At 44.1% G+C, this 17,784-nt stretch overlaps 1 protein-coding gene across 2 annotated transcripts in view; it reads left to right on the top strand.

Moving 5' to 3' along the window:
- Positions 1–17,784, top strand: part of RASA2 (RAS p21 protein activator 2) — a 516,748-nt gene that overhangs the window by 199,820 nt on the left and 299,144 nt on the right. For both annotated transcript variants that reach the window (XM_085633666.1, XM_085633665.1), the window contains exon 6: positions 17,477–17,560. In XM_085633666.1, the coding sequence (XP_085489792.1) occupies positions 17,477–17,560 (84 nt within the window). The remainder of the gene's footprint in view (positions 1–17,476; positions 17,561–17,784) is intronic.

Raw genomic sequence — 17,784 nt, 5'->3', positions numbered from 1 at the left:
CTACACAATAAAATCTATACATATTAAGCCCTGTCACAACTTTCACTTGGCCATCACATGCATACAGTGTAAGGATGCATTCGGTTTTGACACTCTGTGAGAGTCAGGCTGACCAAGTATACAAGGTACGTCAGTAGATGACATGAGGTAGACGAGGCTTGAGAAGGGGGCTGCCCCGGAGCACACTGTGCCAGTGGCATAAGGTGAGCCAGGCATCTGGAGAAGATTGCTCAGCCGGCAGTGGTTTTATTCTTTATTTGTAACATATTTTTACACTAGCTATTAAACAGGCTGAACAACAGACCTAAGCCTCCGTATAGATAGTCGTTCTCACAGTGTCCGGCAGGACCAACATACATGTTACCCTCCGTGAACTGCACATTAGGGTGTGTCCTTTCAATTCTGGCGAGGTAAACTCCAAGGCCCCTGACATATGGTCTGGCCCTGTTGAATTTGTCTGGGAGGGTGATCCAGATTGGGAAGGCACAATACGTTTAAGATCAATTTGATGTCAGATACGTTTCTAGCACTTGAGCCTTCAGCTCAGAACCGTTCACAATGTCTTGACATATGTCCAATGTCTTGCTAAATACGTCAGAGTACAGCTTTGGCTTTTACTGCGCAAAGAGCTCTAGTAAGCAGTATTTATTTTTCCAATACACAAATGCTCGTGTTTTATTTTGAGCACACCAACACTGCAGTGAGAAAATGAGTTATGTTCTCGTTCTGTTGATGTAACAGTACACAGGTTTATTTATAAATTATGTTAATCTCAAGAAAAATGCTCATGCAATGAAAGGGGGGGAGTTCCAATTTTTTTTAACATTACATTCACGTTTTGTCACCCAAAGCCGCAAGGTGGTTCAGCTGGCAGCAGGCTAGAAGTGTTTTTTAGGTGGGACCTGCCCCCCTGCAGTGACGCAATATTAAAGAAGGGCACTTGGTACATTCTCTCACTGATATTTTTAGGGAAAATGGTATTGTATGCAAGGTGATTTTGAAGCTTCTAAATTAGTAGTGTAATTCTATCAATCAAATTCCCACACCCAGACTTAAGGTTGGGGGTGTGGAAGTTTGCAAAGTCCACAAACTCACAGCTTTGTGTGCTTTAAGAACATGTCAAGCTTACTGCAACAATGGTTAAAGTAATTTGTACATCAATGCACTTTTCCAGGGGCGGAGGATGTGAAGGTTCCAATTGATTAAAAGCACCAGCCAAAAACTGATGGACTTCAAATAAGCTCATTCAACCGTCATAGTTATAGAGGAGACCGGTTGTGCTGAAGGTGCAGTACAGACGGAGACCTTTCCCAACCGGCCATCAGCAAGGCAGGAAGCCATGGTTTAGGGTAGATGAGTGAGGAAGCCTTGGAAGGGGCCATTTGCTGAGAACACTAGTTCCATCTTCAGTCACAGGAGTCGTAGCAGGCCAGGCAGTGGCCCTGCCCCCAAGGCTTTGCCAGTGAGTGGTGAATTTACCACTTGCATCTCGGATCATGCTCTGTGATGACCTTGCTCATTGATTCTGCTTGTGTAGTAGTGCCTCCCATTTGGCAGCTGGCGATGACTCGACTATCTAGAATTACAGGTAAAAGACAAGGAATGAATTATGTGCCAGCTGAGTTAGCATGATCATTGAGGCCATTGGCCCAATGTGGCCTGTTTGCTGAGGACACAGGACAAACTTTAGTTTAGATGCAGGAGAAGCATTTATTATGTAAACTTATGACCAAGATTAACTAAGCAGGCCCATAAGGATAACATCAGGCACCACAGTTCCGGTTCAAGGAGTTATAATGTGGTAAGTAATATCCATTTATTTTCAATTTTCAATCTTAACAGATGGTTTTACTGCACTTTTTTAACATTGATCCCTTGCCACCCCTTTAACCTACTGCCTTGCTGTGGACAGTCTGGTGGGATCCATGAACTACTTTTCTGTCTCTTGGTCCTACACATGCGTGTCCCTTCCGTACGGAGAAATCGAACCATAAATTTGTTTTGAATAAATGTCTGTTGACTTGCAAACATTTCTACCACAAGTACTCAACTTGTTATCATAGTGAGTAAAAAGCTCATATTCTGGAGGTTAATTACATACAAAAATATATATTATTATGGTAAGTGAGGTTTAGAGAGGGCAATACAATGTCAGTCACATTCATGTACTGTACAGTTTATGCTGTCATGGAGTGGGTGAGTTTGTTTCACAAACTGCCTCAAATGGAGCTAGGTGAGCAGACACGCAAAAATTATAGAACAGGAAAGTGGGAGATTTAAAAAGAAAAACACACAATTGGGGTAATGTGTTTTCCCATTGACTTCTTTTGAACCCAAGGTACTTTTACGTGGGCAATAGCTAAAATAAAGCAATTTTTGGGCTTTAAGAAATTTAATCTCCCACCTGAATCGTGTCTATTGTCGTATATGGGTGACTGAAAATGCATATTTCTTCATTTCAAACATTACTTTGGAGGTTATGTCACAGATTCTGGTAATTGCACACTTGCTTTGTAAATTTTTGCATGTCTTAAGTTCATATAGCTTTCGCTGCAGCACACATACACTCTTAACTGGTGCAGACTGAGGAAAAACATTAGAGGGAACATGGGTTGCCACTACTGCCTGTGAAAGAGCTAACTGCCAGGCTACTGGTGATGCCTCTCCACCAGATAAAGAGAGCAAACCTATAGACACTGTGGTAAGAGGGTTGCTGTGCAGTCAACCATTGGCGGATTGCCAGTTCTATTGGAGTGCTCTCCAGATTTGACAGTGGCCATTGGGATGAGACGGAGGAGCTCCTCCAACATCTCCCAGAGGAGCACACGAAAAGGGGCTATGAGGTCGTCTCTGAGGGAAAGCAGATCTTCAATACCACCATTCATTGCGCACTAGATGCCGCGGACACTGCTGCTGGGAGGGTCGAGGGGGGGGGGGGGTGGGGGCTGTCTCCAGTGTTCTACGCAGACAGGACACAAAAGTCCAGCAAAACCTGCTCATCATGCCATTCGATGGCAGGATGAGCAAATCCAATAAAGAAAGATACGGAGATGGTGAAAGCAATGGGCACCCTTGAGGCACCTGCTCCTTGTGACTCCTTTTACTGCATGCCCTACCATAGAGACCTCCTCCCTGGAGGCCTGCTCATCTTACCAGCATTCACAGGCCCAGCAGTCTACTCCCTAAGGCTACTTTGATGATCCCACAGAGGCAACAACTCAAGAGAGATGTAAAGGTGGCTCCCTCACAGGGGCTACTACCACCACTAAGCCCTGACTTACCTCTCCTTCCCCCTGATCACACAACACATGTCAAGGGGGGCCTCCAAAGGTTCTTTCCCACTTGACAGACCGTCACCTCTGAACAGTAGGTATTGAATATTCCCCCAACATGGTTGTCTGGATCTCGGTTCCACGCCTCCCACCATTCCACCTAGCAAACACAAACTCTCACCAGAACACCAAAGGCTACTCAGGAAGGAGGTCAAAGCGTTCCTTCTCAAACGGGCCATAGAATCTGTCCGCCATCATCAGCAGGGCACAGGAGAATACTCTCTGTAATTCCTGATCCCCAAAAAGGATGGTTCCCTCCGACCCTTTCTGGACCTCAGGCCCCTAAACAGATATATTCTTTCAGAGCACTCCCACATGGTTAATCTACAGCATGTCATCCTGCTACTGCAACAAGGCGACTTCATAGGTGCTTTCGACCTGAAGGATGCTTATTTCCACGTACCAATCTACCGTGCACATCGTCGGAATCTCAAGTTTGTAGTCCGTGGAAAGCATTTCCAGTTCAAGGTTCTGCCCTTCGGGGTCACAGCTGCATCCAGGGTGTTCACCAAGTGCCTTGCAGTGGTGGCCGCTCATATGCACAAACAGGGTGTCCATGTTTTCCCCTATCTGGATGGCTGGTTCATCAAGAGTGCCACCTGTCAGAACAGCCACAAACACACACAGGTCACAATAAGCCTCCTCTACATCTTAAAAAATGAGCAGTGGAAGGGCACTAGTAATGCGTTCATGTTCCAGGAAAATAATAAATGCTCGAAGAGGATGGAAGCCTATGACAGCTGAGCAGTAAGAAGCAAGCAAATGAGTGACAGTAATTCCAAGCAATGGCCAGTCTCTCAGCCCACTGTGAGAAAACAAACTCTTACTAGAGACCCTGCATGCAAGACTTCAGTGGACATCCAAAACATTTACAAATCCCTCTCCAGGAAACCAGAGAGACTTCAGCTAAGTTAATTTGATTAGTTGAAATTAGGTCCATACAATCTACTTGTAACTCCATTTAGAGAATCTAAAATTTAAAGTGGATGAATTATTAAATATGATTGAATGTCTTGTTGAAGTTCCTTCCAAAGCAAACAGACTTCATGTTAGATTGTTTTTTTTTTTTCCCACCATCCGTTTCAGACATGTACTGATGGGGATCTAAGTTCAGCGACTTGTCTCGCTTTTCATTGGGCCCAAATGGTTGTTTCGACTAAGATTTTGGTAGAAGGAACTCTACGAGCGCACAGTCATTTCTCTGACACTGACTCATTGATGCGTAACTGACTTCTCCGGGGACAGTGTACGCAGAGTGTTGGAAAGAACGTCTTACCAGAATTTTCTTCAGTGCCCCACAAAATTCCCGTCCGATCACTAAAAGGTGTGTAACCTCTGCTTATTTTCAACAATGACAACACCACGTGCGCGGCCTGCTTTGCCTTCCATATTAGAAGACTCTTCGGTACTAGCAGAAGAGAAGGTTGGCACTTCAGAAGATGCAGAGGTAAGCCACTGATAACACATCTGATATCTTTAGGAGACATCACTCGTCTGACGTCAAGGGAGGTGAGGAAGCTGACACTTTGGACATTCCACTCCAGCAGCAGTCACCCTGCCAAGTGCCGGTTTTCTCTTCCAACTCTGACTCAAGGAAGAGGAACAAGAAGCTTTCATGCTTTCCGGACTCCAGACAAAGACCTTTACCATCATCATGAGTATGTTAATCATCGAAACACTCACCAGGCTACCCATATGTTCTCGAGTCAAAAGGTAGCGCACTACCCTGAGGGGTTCAGGCTTGATCCCTCCCACAAAGACTTAGCTTTCCAGTCTTCCTCCACCTTCAGGCTCTTGCTGGCTCTGTTATAGGACTTCATAGCTGATAGCGCTCTCCCACTCGCGGATGCCGACACCTCTTGGCACTCGAGCCCAAGGTTTCTGCATAAGCCGATCGCATCTGATCCAAACTAGTCATCTGTGTCCAAGATGCCTTCTATGCTGAAGACCGTCGGTCCTAAAAGTGCTCTTGGCAGTGAAAATGCTTCCAAGGCGGGCTCAGACGACTCTGAACAGTCCATCCTCCAGCAGCTCCAAGAGGAGCTGGATGAGAAATAAAAATGTCTGTTTATATACATTCAGACTGGGAAGATCTCCACAAATCCACTTCTCAGGCCCACAGAGACATTGCCTCGGAAGAGGTAACTGACTTTTGAGGACTAACTGGCTTTGTAGCCTCCTCCTACTCCTAAGCACAAGAGACTCAAGGACATGGGCACCAGCTGTCTCTCATCTGCACCTCCTCTTTCTCCACCTCCTCCACCACCCCTACACATCAGAGGGTTCCCCTCATTTCTCTTGCGAGGAAGGTAACCCCTTAAACCCTTCTAACCTCAGTGCCACACCTTTCAATCCATACTACGGCTTATCATGAGGTGATGCAAAGTAACACCACATTCATAATAAAGACATGCATGTTCTCCATGAGGAAATTGACTGCTTGGTAGAGACACTGTCCAAGTTTCAGACAACAGTCCAGTTCTTCCCCCATCTTGAAGGGGATGCTAAAGTCCTCCTCAAATACCTTCAAAGAATCGGTTATGGTGAGGGTGGTAACACCCAGGGTGGAGAAAATATGTAAACCCTTCCCTAAGGGCACACTTTATAGCTGAGGTCACGTCCCCACTGATTTCCTCATAGGCCATACCTAATGCATGGACGTGAATGCTCAGGCTATGGGCAATGTTCCCCCGCCTGAAAAGGAGAGAAAGAAGCTAGATGCTGCTGGAAAAAAGGTAGCGGTAGGGGCTCCCATCCAATGGAGAATTTCTAACTTTGTTGGCCTGCTCTCCCGATACGATGAAGTACATTCAAATTAAATGCAGGAGCTCATTAAGCATCTCCCTGACAAATATATGAAAAGGGGGTAGGAGAAAATGGCAGAGGGAAAGACTATCTCTAATGCCACCGTCCACTGTGTCCTAGATGTGGCTCACACTGCACCGTGGGGGTTAACACTAGTGTCCTGATGAGAAGCCTTGCGTAGCTCTGTATCTTGGGTTTTAGATCCGCGGCCCAACAGAATCTGCGCAACCTGCCCTTTAATGCAGAACACTTCTTTGGCCTGCAGGTTTACCAGAAGCAGAAAAAAAGGGCACTGGCGCCGCCAAGTCAACTCCTACTCCCCTTTCAGAGGCACTAGTATAGGGCAGGCTTTCCCAGACCCTACTCCCTCACACCAAAGTCTTCAGCAGTCATACTAACAGCAGTCTACTCTAGTGGTGCCCACAAATGCAACTGGGACAGAGCTAAAGGGGGTTCCAGTACAGGCGTGTTTACCGCCAAACTGTGACTCCCCTTGCCTTCCACCCTGATCACATAGCACCTCTCAGGGCAAACTGTAGGATTTCCTCTCCTGCTAGCAGGAAATCCCTTCGGACAAGTGAGTCCACCACGGTTACTGCTTAGAACCCACCCCCAAAAGACATCCCATCCTGCAGGCACATTCTCAGCAAGGAATATCTCATAGTAGAAGGAAGAAACCCAAGCGCTTCTTCAAAAAGAAGCCAAAACCATTTTCCCTCCACCAGCTGGGGCAAGGGATTGTACTCTTTACTTCTTCATCCCCAAGAAGGACAGCTCCCTCAAGCCCATTTTGGACCTCAGTCACTCGATTAATACGTCCTCTCCAAACATTTTCTTCTGGTGAAATTGCAGGATGGCATCAATCTATTCAACAAAGTGGCTGCATTAGACTTCAAGGACGCCTATTTCCACATTGTTATTCAGCTCGCCCACCAACTCTGTCTGTGCTTTGTGGCAAGTATCAGTCATTACTAGTTCAAGGTACTTCAGTTCAATGTTGCCACTGCCTCAAGTAGCCGCCGCACACCTGAGAAGATGAGGAATGTGTGCCTGACCCTGTCTGGCTGACTAGCTGATCCGGAGTCCAGCCCATACCTAGACGCTGATCTTGCTTCTTCGCAGCCTCTGATTCAGCATAAAGGCCACCATATGAAACCTACAACCCCTTCAAATCCAACCCTTCTTAGGGGCAGTACTCAATTCGGCTTCAGTCAAAGCCTATCTCAGCCTCCAGCAAGCCGTACCTCTTTCTCAGCCACATTGTCATCTCACACTCCGAACCATCAAGCGTCTCCTGGTCATCATTCTGCTCCTAGCCTGAATAAACAGGGGCCTGCTGCAGCAGTGCATCTCTGCACAATGTTTTACAGGAGGAGGGTCACATGGTGAATATAGTGTTGGTAAAGACCAGAATGCTCTCTGCAGCGGTGGAATAGCAACAGTCTGTTGCAGGGCAGGCCTTTTCTGGACCCCATTCCACAAGTTGCCATTAACACTGGCGCTTCTCAAGGTGGTAGGGGCCCTCATGTCAATCATACCACAGTACAGGGAGTGTGGATCTCGCAAACAGGTTCACCACATCAGCTACCTCGAGCTCTTGGTAATTCACCTTCCCCTCAAGGCCTTCCTTCCAATCATTTGCAGCAAGGTAGTTTTAGTCAGAACCGACTACATGATCTCCATGTTTTACCTACAAAAACAGGGTGCTACCCACTCTCCCTCCTGCTATCTGTTTTCACCTACCTTTTGGCATTAGGCACTCAGTCACTGCATTCACTTGATTACAGAGAACTTCCTGGGGTGGACAATGGCCTAGCGGACCTGCTAAGCAGGATGCATCAACCAATGCATGAGTGGAAACTCCACCCACAAGTCCTGCTCTAGTACTTCCTACGCTGAAGCGCTACACACATAGACCTTTTTGCTTACCCTGAGAATGCAGAATGCCCAAGCTTCTGCTCCAGGTGCCCACACCCACAGTCCTCGGGCAATGCACTCTGGATGAATTTATCAGAGACCTTTCATTTTGCTTTTCCACCTCTCCCGCTTCTTCTGTTTGTAGCACGGAAGATTTGGAAAACCTCTCTAATTTGCATCCTGGTAGCACCCACCTTGGCCAGAAAGCTCTGGTACTCAGCACTCCTCTTGGTGTCAGCCAGTCCAAACGAGAAGCTCTGCAACAGGCCGGGCCTTCTCACCAGGAACCAAGGAAAGATTAAAGATGCAGACACCAAACAGCTCAATCAAGTTATTTGGCACCTGAGGTACTAGAGTTTGGTTACCTCTTTCTCGCGCAGAATCTGGCGAACTCACCACACATCCCTGTGACACTGCAATGTGGAAAAGATTTGTCCATTACTGCATTTCCAGACACCTTGCACCATTAAAACCTATGTTCCAGGATATCATCTTCTACTAGTTACATCTCCAAAAGTTGGGTCCAGCCTATGCCTCCATACGGCTCCACCTAGCAGCCATAGCAGCTTACATGAACAGCAGGGAACATTTGTCCATCCTACACATACCCATGGTTAAATCTTTCAAGGAAAGTGTCTAAAGGGTAATTCCTCCTATGCCCCCACAGCCCTAATATGGAATCTTAATGTAGTACTCACTAAAATCTTCATTTTGAGCCATTCCACTCTTGTCCCCTCCAGGAAAGTGGATTTTTTCATTGCACTTTCTTCTCTTAGATGCTTTAGTGAGTTGCAAGCCCTCACAACAATAGAACCCTTGAAGTTCACATGGACAGTACTAACGCTAAGTTTCTTCCTAAGGTGGTTTCCCCATTCTATCTTAACCAAATAAGAGAGCTCCCAGTCTTCTTTCCCCAACCAGACTCTGTAGCAGAGAGAGCTTTCCACACCCTAGATATTAAATACGCTCTCATATATTACATTGACAGAACTTAGACTTGCTAGTTATAGCCTTTGCAAAACCTCATAAGGCCTATCTAAGGCTGACATGCAGGGATTGTCAAGTGAATCCAGAATTGCTATCATAAAGCTAACAGCTATCTCCCTCTCACACCCAGGGCACCTTACACAAGAGAGAGGCTGCAACTAGGAAACATCCCCCTAGCTTGCTTATGTAAATCAGTTGCTTGGTCAGGCCCCCACACACTCACTAGACACCATTGTGTGGATATTCTAGGTAGATAGCAGGTTATGGTTGGCCAGACGGTTAAAGGTCCTTCATTTAGCCATCTGCATCATCCACACGCTAACCATCGCTTGTGGAAGGGTACTGCTTTATAGCTTATGCAGAGCATGTGTGTCTGTAGGGACACACGCTACCAACAGAAAAGTTTGCTTACCATTGAAACGGCTATTTGTATCGCGTAGGGCTGCTTATTCACATGCGCCCTTCCTCCTCCCTGGAAGCATTCGACTCTGATCACAGATCTTTCTCTTTCTTAATTAATCTCTTTCTTGCAATACACATGTGCACCATTCTTTGTCCTCTCACCACTCCATGCTACTCTCCCCAGTTGTGCGAAAAACAGTCTAACGTGGAGTTGGTGCCCATGTGCATTGCCAGCTAAGGAAGACGTCACCCTATACCTCGTGGCTTAAAAGACTTCTTCGAAGAAAAAGAACATTCAAAAGTCCTGGCCCAACAGTAGATGGCAGGAGTATGCAGAGCATGTGAATCTAAAGCAATACATGGTACAAACCTATGTTTACAGGATAAATAACAGCTGCACATAGGGGAACAGCGTTATTGTTTTGTGACCTACATACTTGTCAAATAATCAAGTGGGAGGAAACTGATGAAGGCAGACGAACAATAGTACACATGTATAAATCAAAGGCTTCTGACTGAAGTGTAACATTATGGACTAACCACTAACAAACCAGAGAATCAGATAAAACTTAAAATTGTACTGTTGTCATATCCACTTACCATAATTATAGGGGAAGAAGTCAATGTGGCCTTATCTCAACTTGGTTTATCCAAACCATGAAATTGGGCAAATGCCAATAGGCAAGCTACGAAGAAACATTTATCACAACTTATAAAAAACATTAATCTGATAGATATATGGACAGTGAACCATACAAATGAAAGACATTATACTTCTAAAAGCTGCCAAACTAGATTAGTATTTTATCACTGTCGACATTAATGCACATCTGATAGAGATCAGACCCCCCCATCTTTTCTGATCATAGTAGTGTAGTAAGGAATGTCAATCCTGGCTGCAGGAAAAAGAAGAAAAGTTTGCAACAGATGCGATACAATGGACCACTGCTAGTACAAGCTAAATGTTTAGCTTAGGTAACACACAGTATAAACAACTATTTGGAATTGAATATACATAGTGTAGAGGAACTTGTTATTGGTAATTGTTTTGAAAACTGTTTTTTGTGATCTGTGCAGCTCATAGGAAGCTGCCAAAAATGTAAACCTTTCCAAATTATTAAATAATCTATTGGCCCTAATAGCAAGAGCTAATACCCCTTTAAAAGCCGTTAAGGCACATACGAAAATTTAAATATTTAATGAGATGAGATGTAGCAACTGACAAATCCTCAGAACTGTAGGCAGCATGTCTGTGAGGAAGGAAGGAAAGTACTGGATGTTAGCATGGCAAGTCAAAAATCTAAAACTGGGATATATGATAGCCAAGCGTGATATTGCTCAACTGTGGGGATCCCAGAGGCCCCCGACGGTCTCGGCCTGGAAAGAACACATGGACTGGTGCATGTTTCGCGAAAAGGTGGTGTATGTGGCGCGGGGTAAGCCTGGGACATGGGTGAAAGTATGGGGCCCCTGGAACGCCTACCGAGGGGGTATCTGCGCACCACCGCTGCTGCCTGGTGCCTCGCCAGCCCCATCCCCTTAGCCGACTCGTCCCCCCGCTGCCGGGCATTGGGTTCCCCCAGTCCTCGCTCTGTTCTCTTCCCCCTCCTCACACTTCTGTGTATAGTTGGGATCCCCCCTCTTGGGGAGCACGTGCTGCTATTTTTGATTGTGGGTTGCCTTGTGGGTGTGATTTTAATTTTTGTTATTCTTCATTTAAAACGAAACCGCATAATGGGGCCTGGATGATGTGGCTTTTGACATTGTTACCTACTGTGAAATGCTCCTCCTGTAATGCCACGTGTTCCATAAGTGTATGTCGTATGTTCCTACCATTGCTAGCGGCCGGCCGGAAGGTTGTGGGCCCATACTTGTATACTTTTAAGACTAGTAATAAACGGTTTAAAAAAAAAAAAAAAATCTAAAACTGAAACTACAGAAATTAAGGATTACTGAAATAAAAGATTAGCACATGAAATAAATGGAATAACCACATTATTTTAGCCGATTCATTTAGACTTATATGCTGAGAAATGAAATCCTGGTACAGAGCAAATCATCAAGTTTCTTCAAGATGTGTTCATCCTTATTTATAAATAAAACAAATAACTGACCTGGAATCTCATACGTCTGTGGAAGGAATTCAGTAGGACTTTACAGATTGACCTATCGGAACATTTCGCAGATTGGTTAGTCTAGGAAATAAAGTATACAAAGTCTTTGAAGACTTAGTTGTTTCTCAGCTACACCAGATATGCAATCAGATGTGGAATACAGGAAGGAATCTTGGCATGTTTAAAGAAGAGCAACTTTTGATTTTTTTTCTAGACTTAAGGGAAAACCAGTCTATGACAGTTCTTATCGACCTATTATACTTATAAACCTGGATTATAACATTTGTATGAAAGTTTTAGCAAATATGTTGGCCTCAGACCTACTTTCTTATATAAGCAATCTCATATCTTTGAGCGCAGACCAAACATGGCTAATTGTTTTTTATGGGTAGAGATTGTGTTTGACCTGGTGAACGTGGATTTCATGTGGGCAGTTTGGAAGCAAATGAAAATACCCACCCAGTTCATCAGGTTGATGACTTGGGTGTATATAGGAGCCTGAGCCAGTGGTCCACCACATTGCCTGACTATAATGGCGCCCAGACCAAATCTACAATGTCGCTGTGGGGGGTTATAGAGGACTAAAGTCTGATAATGATCAGGTCTTTAGGCACAACTCCTCTTCAGCTTCACCCCAGCCAAGAGGTTTGAAGGCAAGAACGATGGGTTGTCCTACAATCTGCCGATCTTGGAATCTGTCCCTTCTACCTCTCCTCACCACTTTTGTCCTGGGGGCCAACTGAAGAACGTAGAGGATGGCGCTTCCCAGTAATACCAGGACCGGTGCCTCTCGATGGATCTTTGACGATGCCCCCTGGGCGGATACCATAACTATTGGTACTTACCTCTGAGCGCGAGCAACCTTGGCCGATGCCCATAGAGCTGTCCTATGCAGCTATAGAGGAGTTTTGGCTCTGGTTCACCCCCTCGGCCAACACCTACCCAGCCGGACATCTGACATTGTTTTCCTCGTCGCCCCGTTGTGTTTCCTTCCCTCCCCCGCATCTCATGTTTTTGTTTTCTCCTATGTCTTTACTTGAAACCTGTAATTGATGTAACTATGTAACCTGTGACGCTCTGATCCTCATGTGAAGCGCCCTGATACCTCCGGGTCTAGCCTGCGCTAAGTAAAACTTATGAAAAGGGAGAGATCATATTGGTTTGCCGCTGAACAAGATAGAGATGTCCACTCTCCCCTCCCATGCTTGAGGTGTTTATAGAGCCTTTTGCAAAACCCGATAAGAACAGAGCAAAGATTTCATAGCTTTCTTTGGGGGATGGGGAAAGGAGGAGGTGTAAGAAATACTTATATGCCAGCGACATGGTTTCGTATTTTGACCCATTCGAAAGCTATGTGGAAAGTGCATTGAGTATCATTAAGGAGTTTTTGCAGGTATCCAGATACAAAATAAACCACAATAAAATTGAAAAATTTCTCGGGACAGAATTAATTTCTCTTCCTGAACAAATGCAGACTATTCTTTTACATTTCTCTCTGAGATATTTAGATGTAAATATTTACCCTGATATCAGTGGCTCTAAGAACAAAATTATGTTCACTAACGAAGGAAGGCAAATCCCAGTTACAATCTTGGGATCAGAAATTATTCATACATGTATAACAAATTGACCATCCTACTCCACTTCATATTTTTATTCCTAACCACCCCTTGTAACATAATTAAGAAATGTTACACCAAAAGAAATAGAGCAATGTGTAGCTCCATTTGGTATGGAAAGAAGGACGTGCCAACTGTAAAAAGCTAAACTGTACTATACACTCTGGGGGCTTGTTCTTACCCAATATGATAAAGTATTATTTGCCACCTCACTTGGATACATGTGGAGACCGTTTGAGCAGAATGGATAAGATACGCAGATAACTCCTCCTTGAAGCTATGATAAAATGGCATGAAGGGTTACTTATTTAGGGAAAACAGCATTAACCACGCAGGCTAAGCCACACATGCCACTACCATGCAAGCGGAACACCGCTAGCCTTACCGCATATGCCTAAACCATGCATATGCGCGGTTAAGGCAACCAGCAATCGGTCTAGTTCCAGAGACCGAATGTGCTGGGAAAGGAACAGGAAGGATCGGGAGAGGAAAGACTGGGATGCAGCTCGGTAAGTAGGGCTTGGGGGGGAGGGGGTAGTTTTCAGTGGGAGTAGTTTTTTTAAGGGGTCAGGGAGGGGGGAAGGGGCAGTTTTAGGACTCTGGGTGGAGTGGCAGGGGTCGGGATAGTGTTTTGGGCTGGGGTCCATTTTAAGGCTACGGGCGGGGGGCAGGATCGTTTTTTAGCCTCGGGTAAGGTGCATTTCAGGGCTAGGGGGCAGTTTTTAGCGCTCAGGGCGGAGTGGGGGGTTCTAGGTAGTATTTAGGGCTGGGGCACAGGGATTGCATTGGTGAGGGCTGGTTTTTAGGGCTCAGGGCAGGGCGGCAGGGGTGTGATCATTACCAAGAATACTTTTACCAATCATGCCTTTACAATGAAATTCATTGTAAGGGCATGCGTGGTAAAGATGCGGTTGTGTTTGAGACCGCGTGATTTAGGCATGCGTTGTTCTATCATACAACCCTTATTTAAATATGGACATCCAAAGTAGTTCAAGAAAATTCGGTATAGTTTTGTACAAACTTCCATCAGACTATATAGCACAATTATTGAAACAATTAAAATATTCAAGATTAATGAGCTCACTCCTATCTAGGGTAATCCTGTAATTCCCCAGGAAAGAGTGGATTTTAGCAGGTTATTGACAAATTACCACACTTGTGGATTTCCTGTGTGACTCCGAGAATAAGACGTATGCCCAAATCGTGCACCAATTTAATCTGCCCTCCTGACAAAACATTAGTAAACTTTCTCTATATAGAAATTATATACTATCCATTATGCATCGTTATTGCTCTATATTGAACACTGGTGGGCTGGTTGATCTTCACAAAAAGGAACACATCTCCATAGTCTTCAAAGTTCAGATTATTGAGGAAGATCTTTTTGCTGAAATAAAGGAAAAAAAGGTCAGCAAAGACTGGATATACACTAACAGATGTTGAACTGAGAAAGAACTGCGAAAAAAATACAGTGCCTAATTATGGGGTCCATTATTATATTCTACTCTCTTCAGGTCATATTGTACACCATTCCTGATTCATTCATGGTTCTCAGAAGCCCACGCCCTAAATTCCAGAGATTTAAAATAGAAACTGGAACTTGGTAACAGATGTTTGTTGACTATGCCACATTGTAGGAATTATGGAACAAAATCCGAGATCAAATATAATTTTATCAGAGGAGATGGAGAGATAGGTCGTAAGTTAACCCTCACTGGACTACATCTGTCTTATAGATGTAAATTGACTCCAACAGATAAACATTGTCCATCTCGGGATCCTAGGAGCGGGAAGACTTTTTACTAAGAAGATTGAAGACCACTAGAGTTATAGAAGGGAACGAGAAAATTAAAATACTCTGCTTTCAGTACTGCTCAGATTATATTCAAGCATTTTTACTTATGAAAAAAGATAAGTTTCGTGGAGCACTCTTGTAAAACGTTTCTGGGTGTCACAGTCTGGAAAAGCTGTGCCCACCATCCATCTTGTGTCACGCTAGACCAGGAGCCATTCAAAAGGATCCCACTGGTTCCAAGATTCAGACTTTTGCAATACACTGAGTCTTAATACCATACATGTGTTTTACATCCACCACACATAAACACACTTGACATGCACTCAGAATGTCAGTGTAAGAGTCTAAGGATTACAATAAAGCGGCAGTTTACAAGAGTTGGGTCAGGAGAGCGCACTCTCTACTGGCAGATTATAAATCTGGTTAAGACTGATAATTCATTCAACACAGTACGCTGTCACCACTACTTTATGTGATCAATGTAGAACATGGCCATTAGTCCCATGCTGGTTAAGAGTGCATGCTTGGAGTACTGCTCCAGGTCACTGAACAGATTTTAGACCTTGCTGGACAGGCCTAGGCCGCTGTGCACATGCTACATTACCATGCCAGGTCAACAAAAAGGTCAGGATATCCGTTTCTCATGCTGTTGGGAACTAATTTCAGATCTGTATATTATGCAGGGGATATTCCCATTCCAACAGATCTAGGCATTCGGTTTTTATGCATGTATGGCAAGGAGGACACAACAGTCCCATTCTGTCTTTTAATTTCTTTTAATATGATCTTATAGTTAGAAAACGAAATAAGTAATAAGTTAAAATCACCTTCAAATATCCGTATCCGTGCTCTTTTTCTCTACTTCATTACATTGAAGAATACAAAACGGTGATTGTTGGAATTCTTTAGTTAATCTCACCCTCTGGTAACTAGGTTTTGACTGAACTGCCAAGCCAGGTCCTCTCTGACCAGAACACAAGCAACCCAAGACCAGTTTCTGCCTAATTGGGCCACTACAATCTGGTTCCAGTGGTACAGTGATCATACAATCCATCCACATCTGGGCTTACCCGTAACATCTCAGCACCACAACGAAGAATACAAGAAAGTATCCCCCTGTACTCTGATTATTTGCTACTTGTTTGTATATGTATTTGTAAGGTCTGTGAAAATGTGCACAATGACGCTAAATTGATATTCTCATGCTCAGCAGTGTTCATGTTTGTTGGTGCAAGTTGGTTACTTTGGTTACAGGGCGGTGAGGTTGTTGGTGAAATGTAACTGCTGTAAATGTATAGGCCAGAGAAACACCTCTGAGACTTCTCTGTTGTAGCCAGAACAATGTTGTGGCGTTGTTACTTCTTCCTAGGGGCAAGAGTTTCTTCCAGGCCGCGTTCAAGATTCAGGTACTGGGACTTCACACGTCTCTCTGGGCAGGTTACAGTGACCAGGCGTCCTGGATATGCCAGGATGCCGGTTTTTCATTGTCTGTCTCAATAAATTTCAGTATATTTAAGACATGTCACAGAGTCGACTGACCACTGAGAGAGGCCCATTTTCATGTGTTCCAGTGCAGAATTGGTCATCAGCCCATAGCAGAAAGCAATGTAGTTAGCACAGATGATACTGTGTTTGCAAAATGTGCATTAATTTCCTCTTACTGCCTCATTATCTGTGTATTTTATCTTGATGAGCATTGTCAAATAAATCGACCTGTGCTCGTTGGGTAATGCAAAAAAAAAAAAAATAAGTTAAGTATGCTTTGTTGAAACTGGATGTAGTATGTAGCAATTTTACAGTCAATGAGCAACCTTATCCAAGACCACCGTAGCAAACTGGGTCTAGTGTCAAGCACTTCAGTCAATTAGTAAGAAAGCATCTTTATGTAAGAACTCCCTAGTGCCTCATAGAAGGTTCCTTTTATACATGATCTGGAAAAAAGTACACAAATCTAGAGATAGTGTGTGTCTGTCAGAAGCAATGTGGTTTTATTTTCTTTTTTATAACATTCTGGCCATGCCTATTTCTACCTGAAAATAAAGGTTTGACAAAAATAACTTTCTATGCAAGTCCACCCTCTGCATCTACAGGAACGACAGGCTGATAAACAGTGTTTTCAGTTGAGTGTTTTCATTCTTCCCCCAAAGTTGTCTTCTTAGATTTACACATTCGACTTCCCACTATCATCTTTGCTGAGTTCCTGTGCTTCAAAACTGAGATGTGTCCTTTACCAGTTGGTTGTAGCAGAGGAGCTCATCTGTGTTGAGCATTGATCTACATCTCTGCATAATGCATCTACATTACTGTGTACTATTATGGTGTGAATTCACTGACGGAACAACTTGTGAGAACTGTCACTACCATGTAATATACATGTTCTCTTGACTGTGGAGTACCTTTCTCGTTTTCATTTGATTTCAAGTAGCCATATCACATTTTCAATGATTGCCGGCAGGTCCTACAAACATTATTCTGATAGTTTTTTCTCTTCATTTTCTTATTTAGGCTAATGGAATGCCAAGGGTTGTCTCTTGCTAACGGACAAAATTGTGACCCCTATGCAACAGTTTCTCTTGTTGGTCCATCCAGGTAACTTTAAGCAGCATAATTGGTCTTCATTCCTTTTTACTGTGTCGGCTACAATTTAGTGATCATATATATTTTCAAACTATGAAGCACTGACCTATACAGGATTTTTTTTATTTTGATGTACCACACACATTTACTGAGCTGGTTGAGGTCATTTCACAGGCAGACTTTCTGACCCACCTCTTCGTGCCTATTCCTAGAAAGGAAGATATCACCCCACACTG

The sequence above is a fragment of the Triturus cristatus genome, chromosome 11 (genome assembly GCF_964204655.1).
Source record: "Triturus cristatus chromosome 11, aTriCri1.1, whole genome shotgun sequence".
Lineage (NCBI taxonomy): Eukaryota > Metazoa > Chordata > Amphibia > Caudata > Salamandridae > Triturus > Triturus cristatus.
The sequence above is the reverse complement of the archived record's forward strand: the minus strand, read 5'-3'. Positions and strand labels throughout refer to the sequence as shown.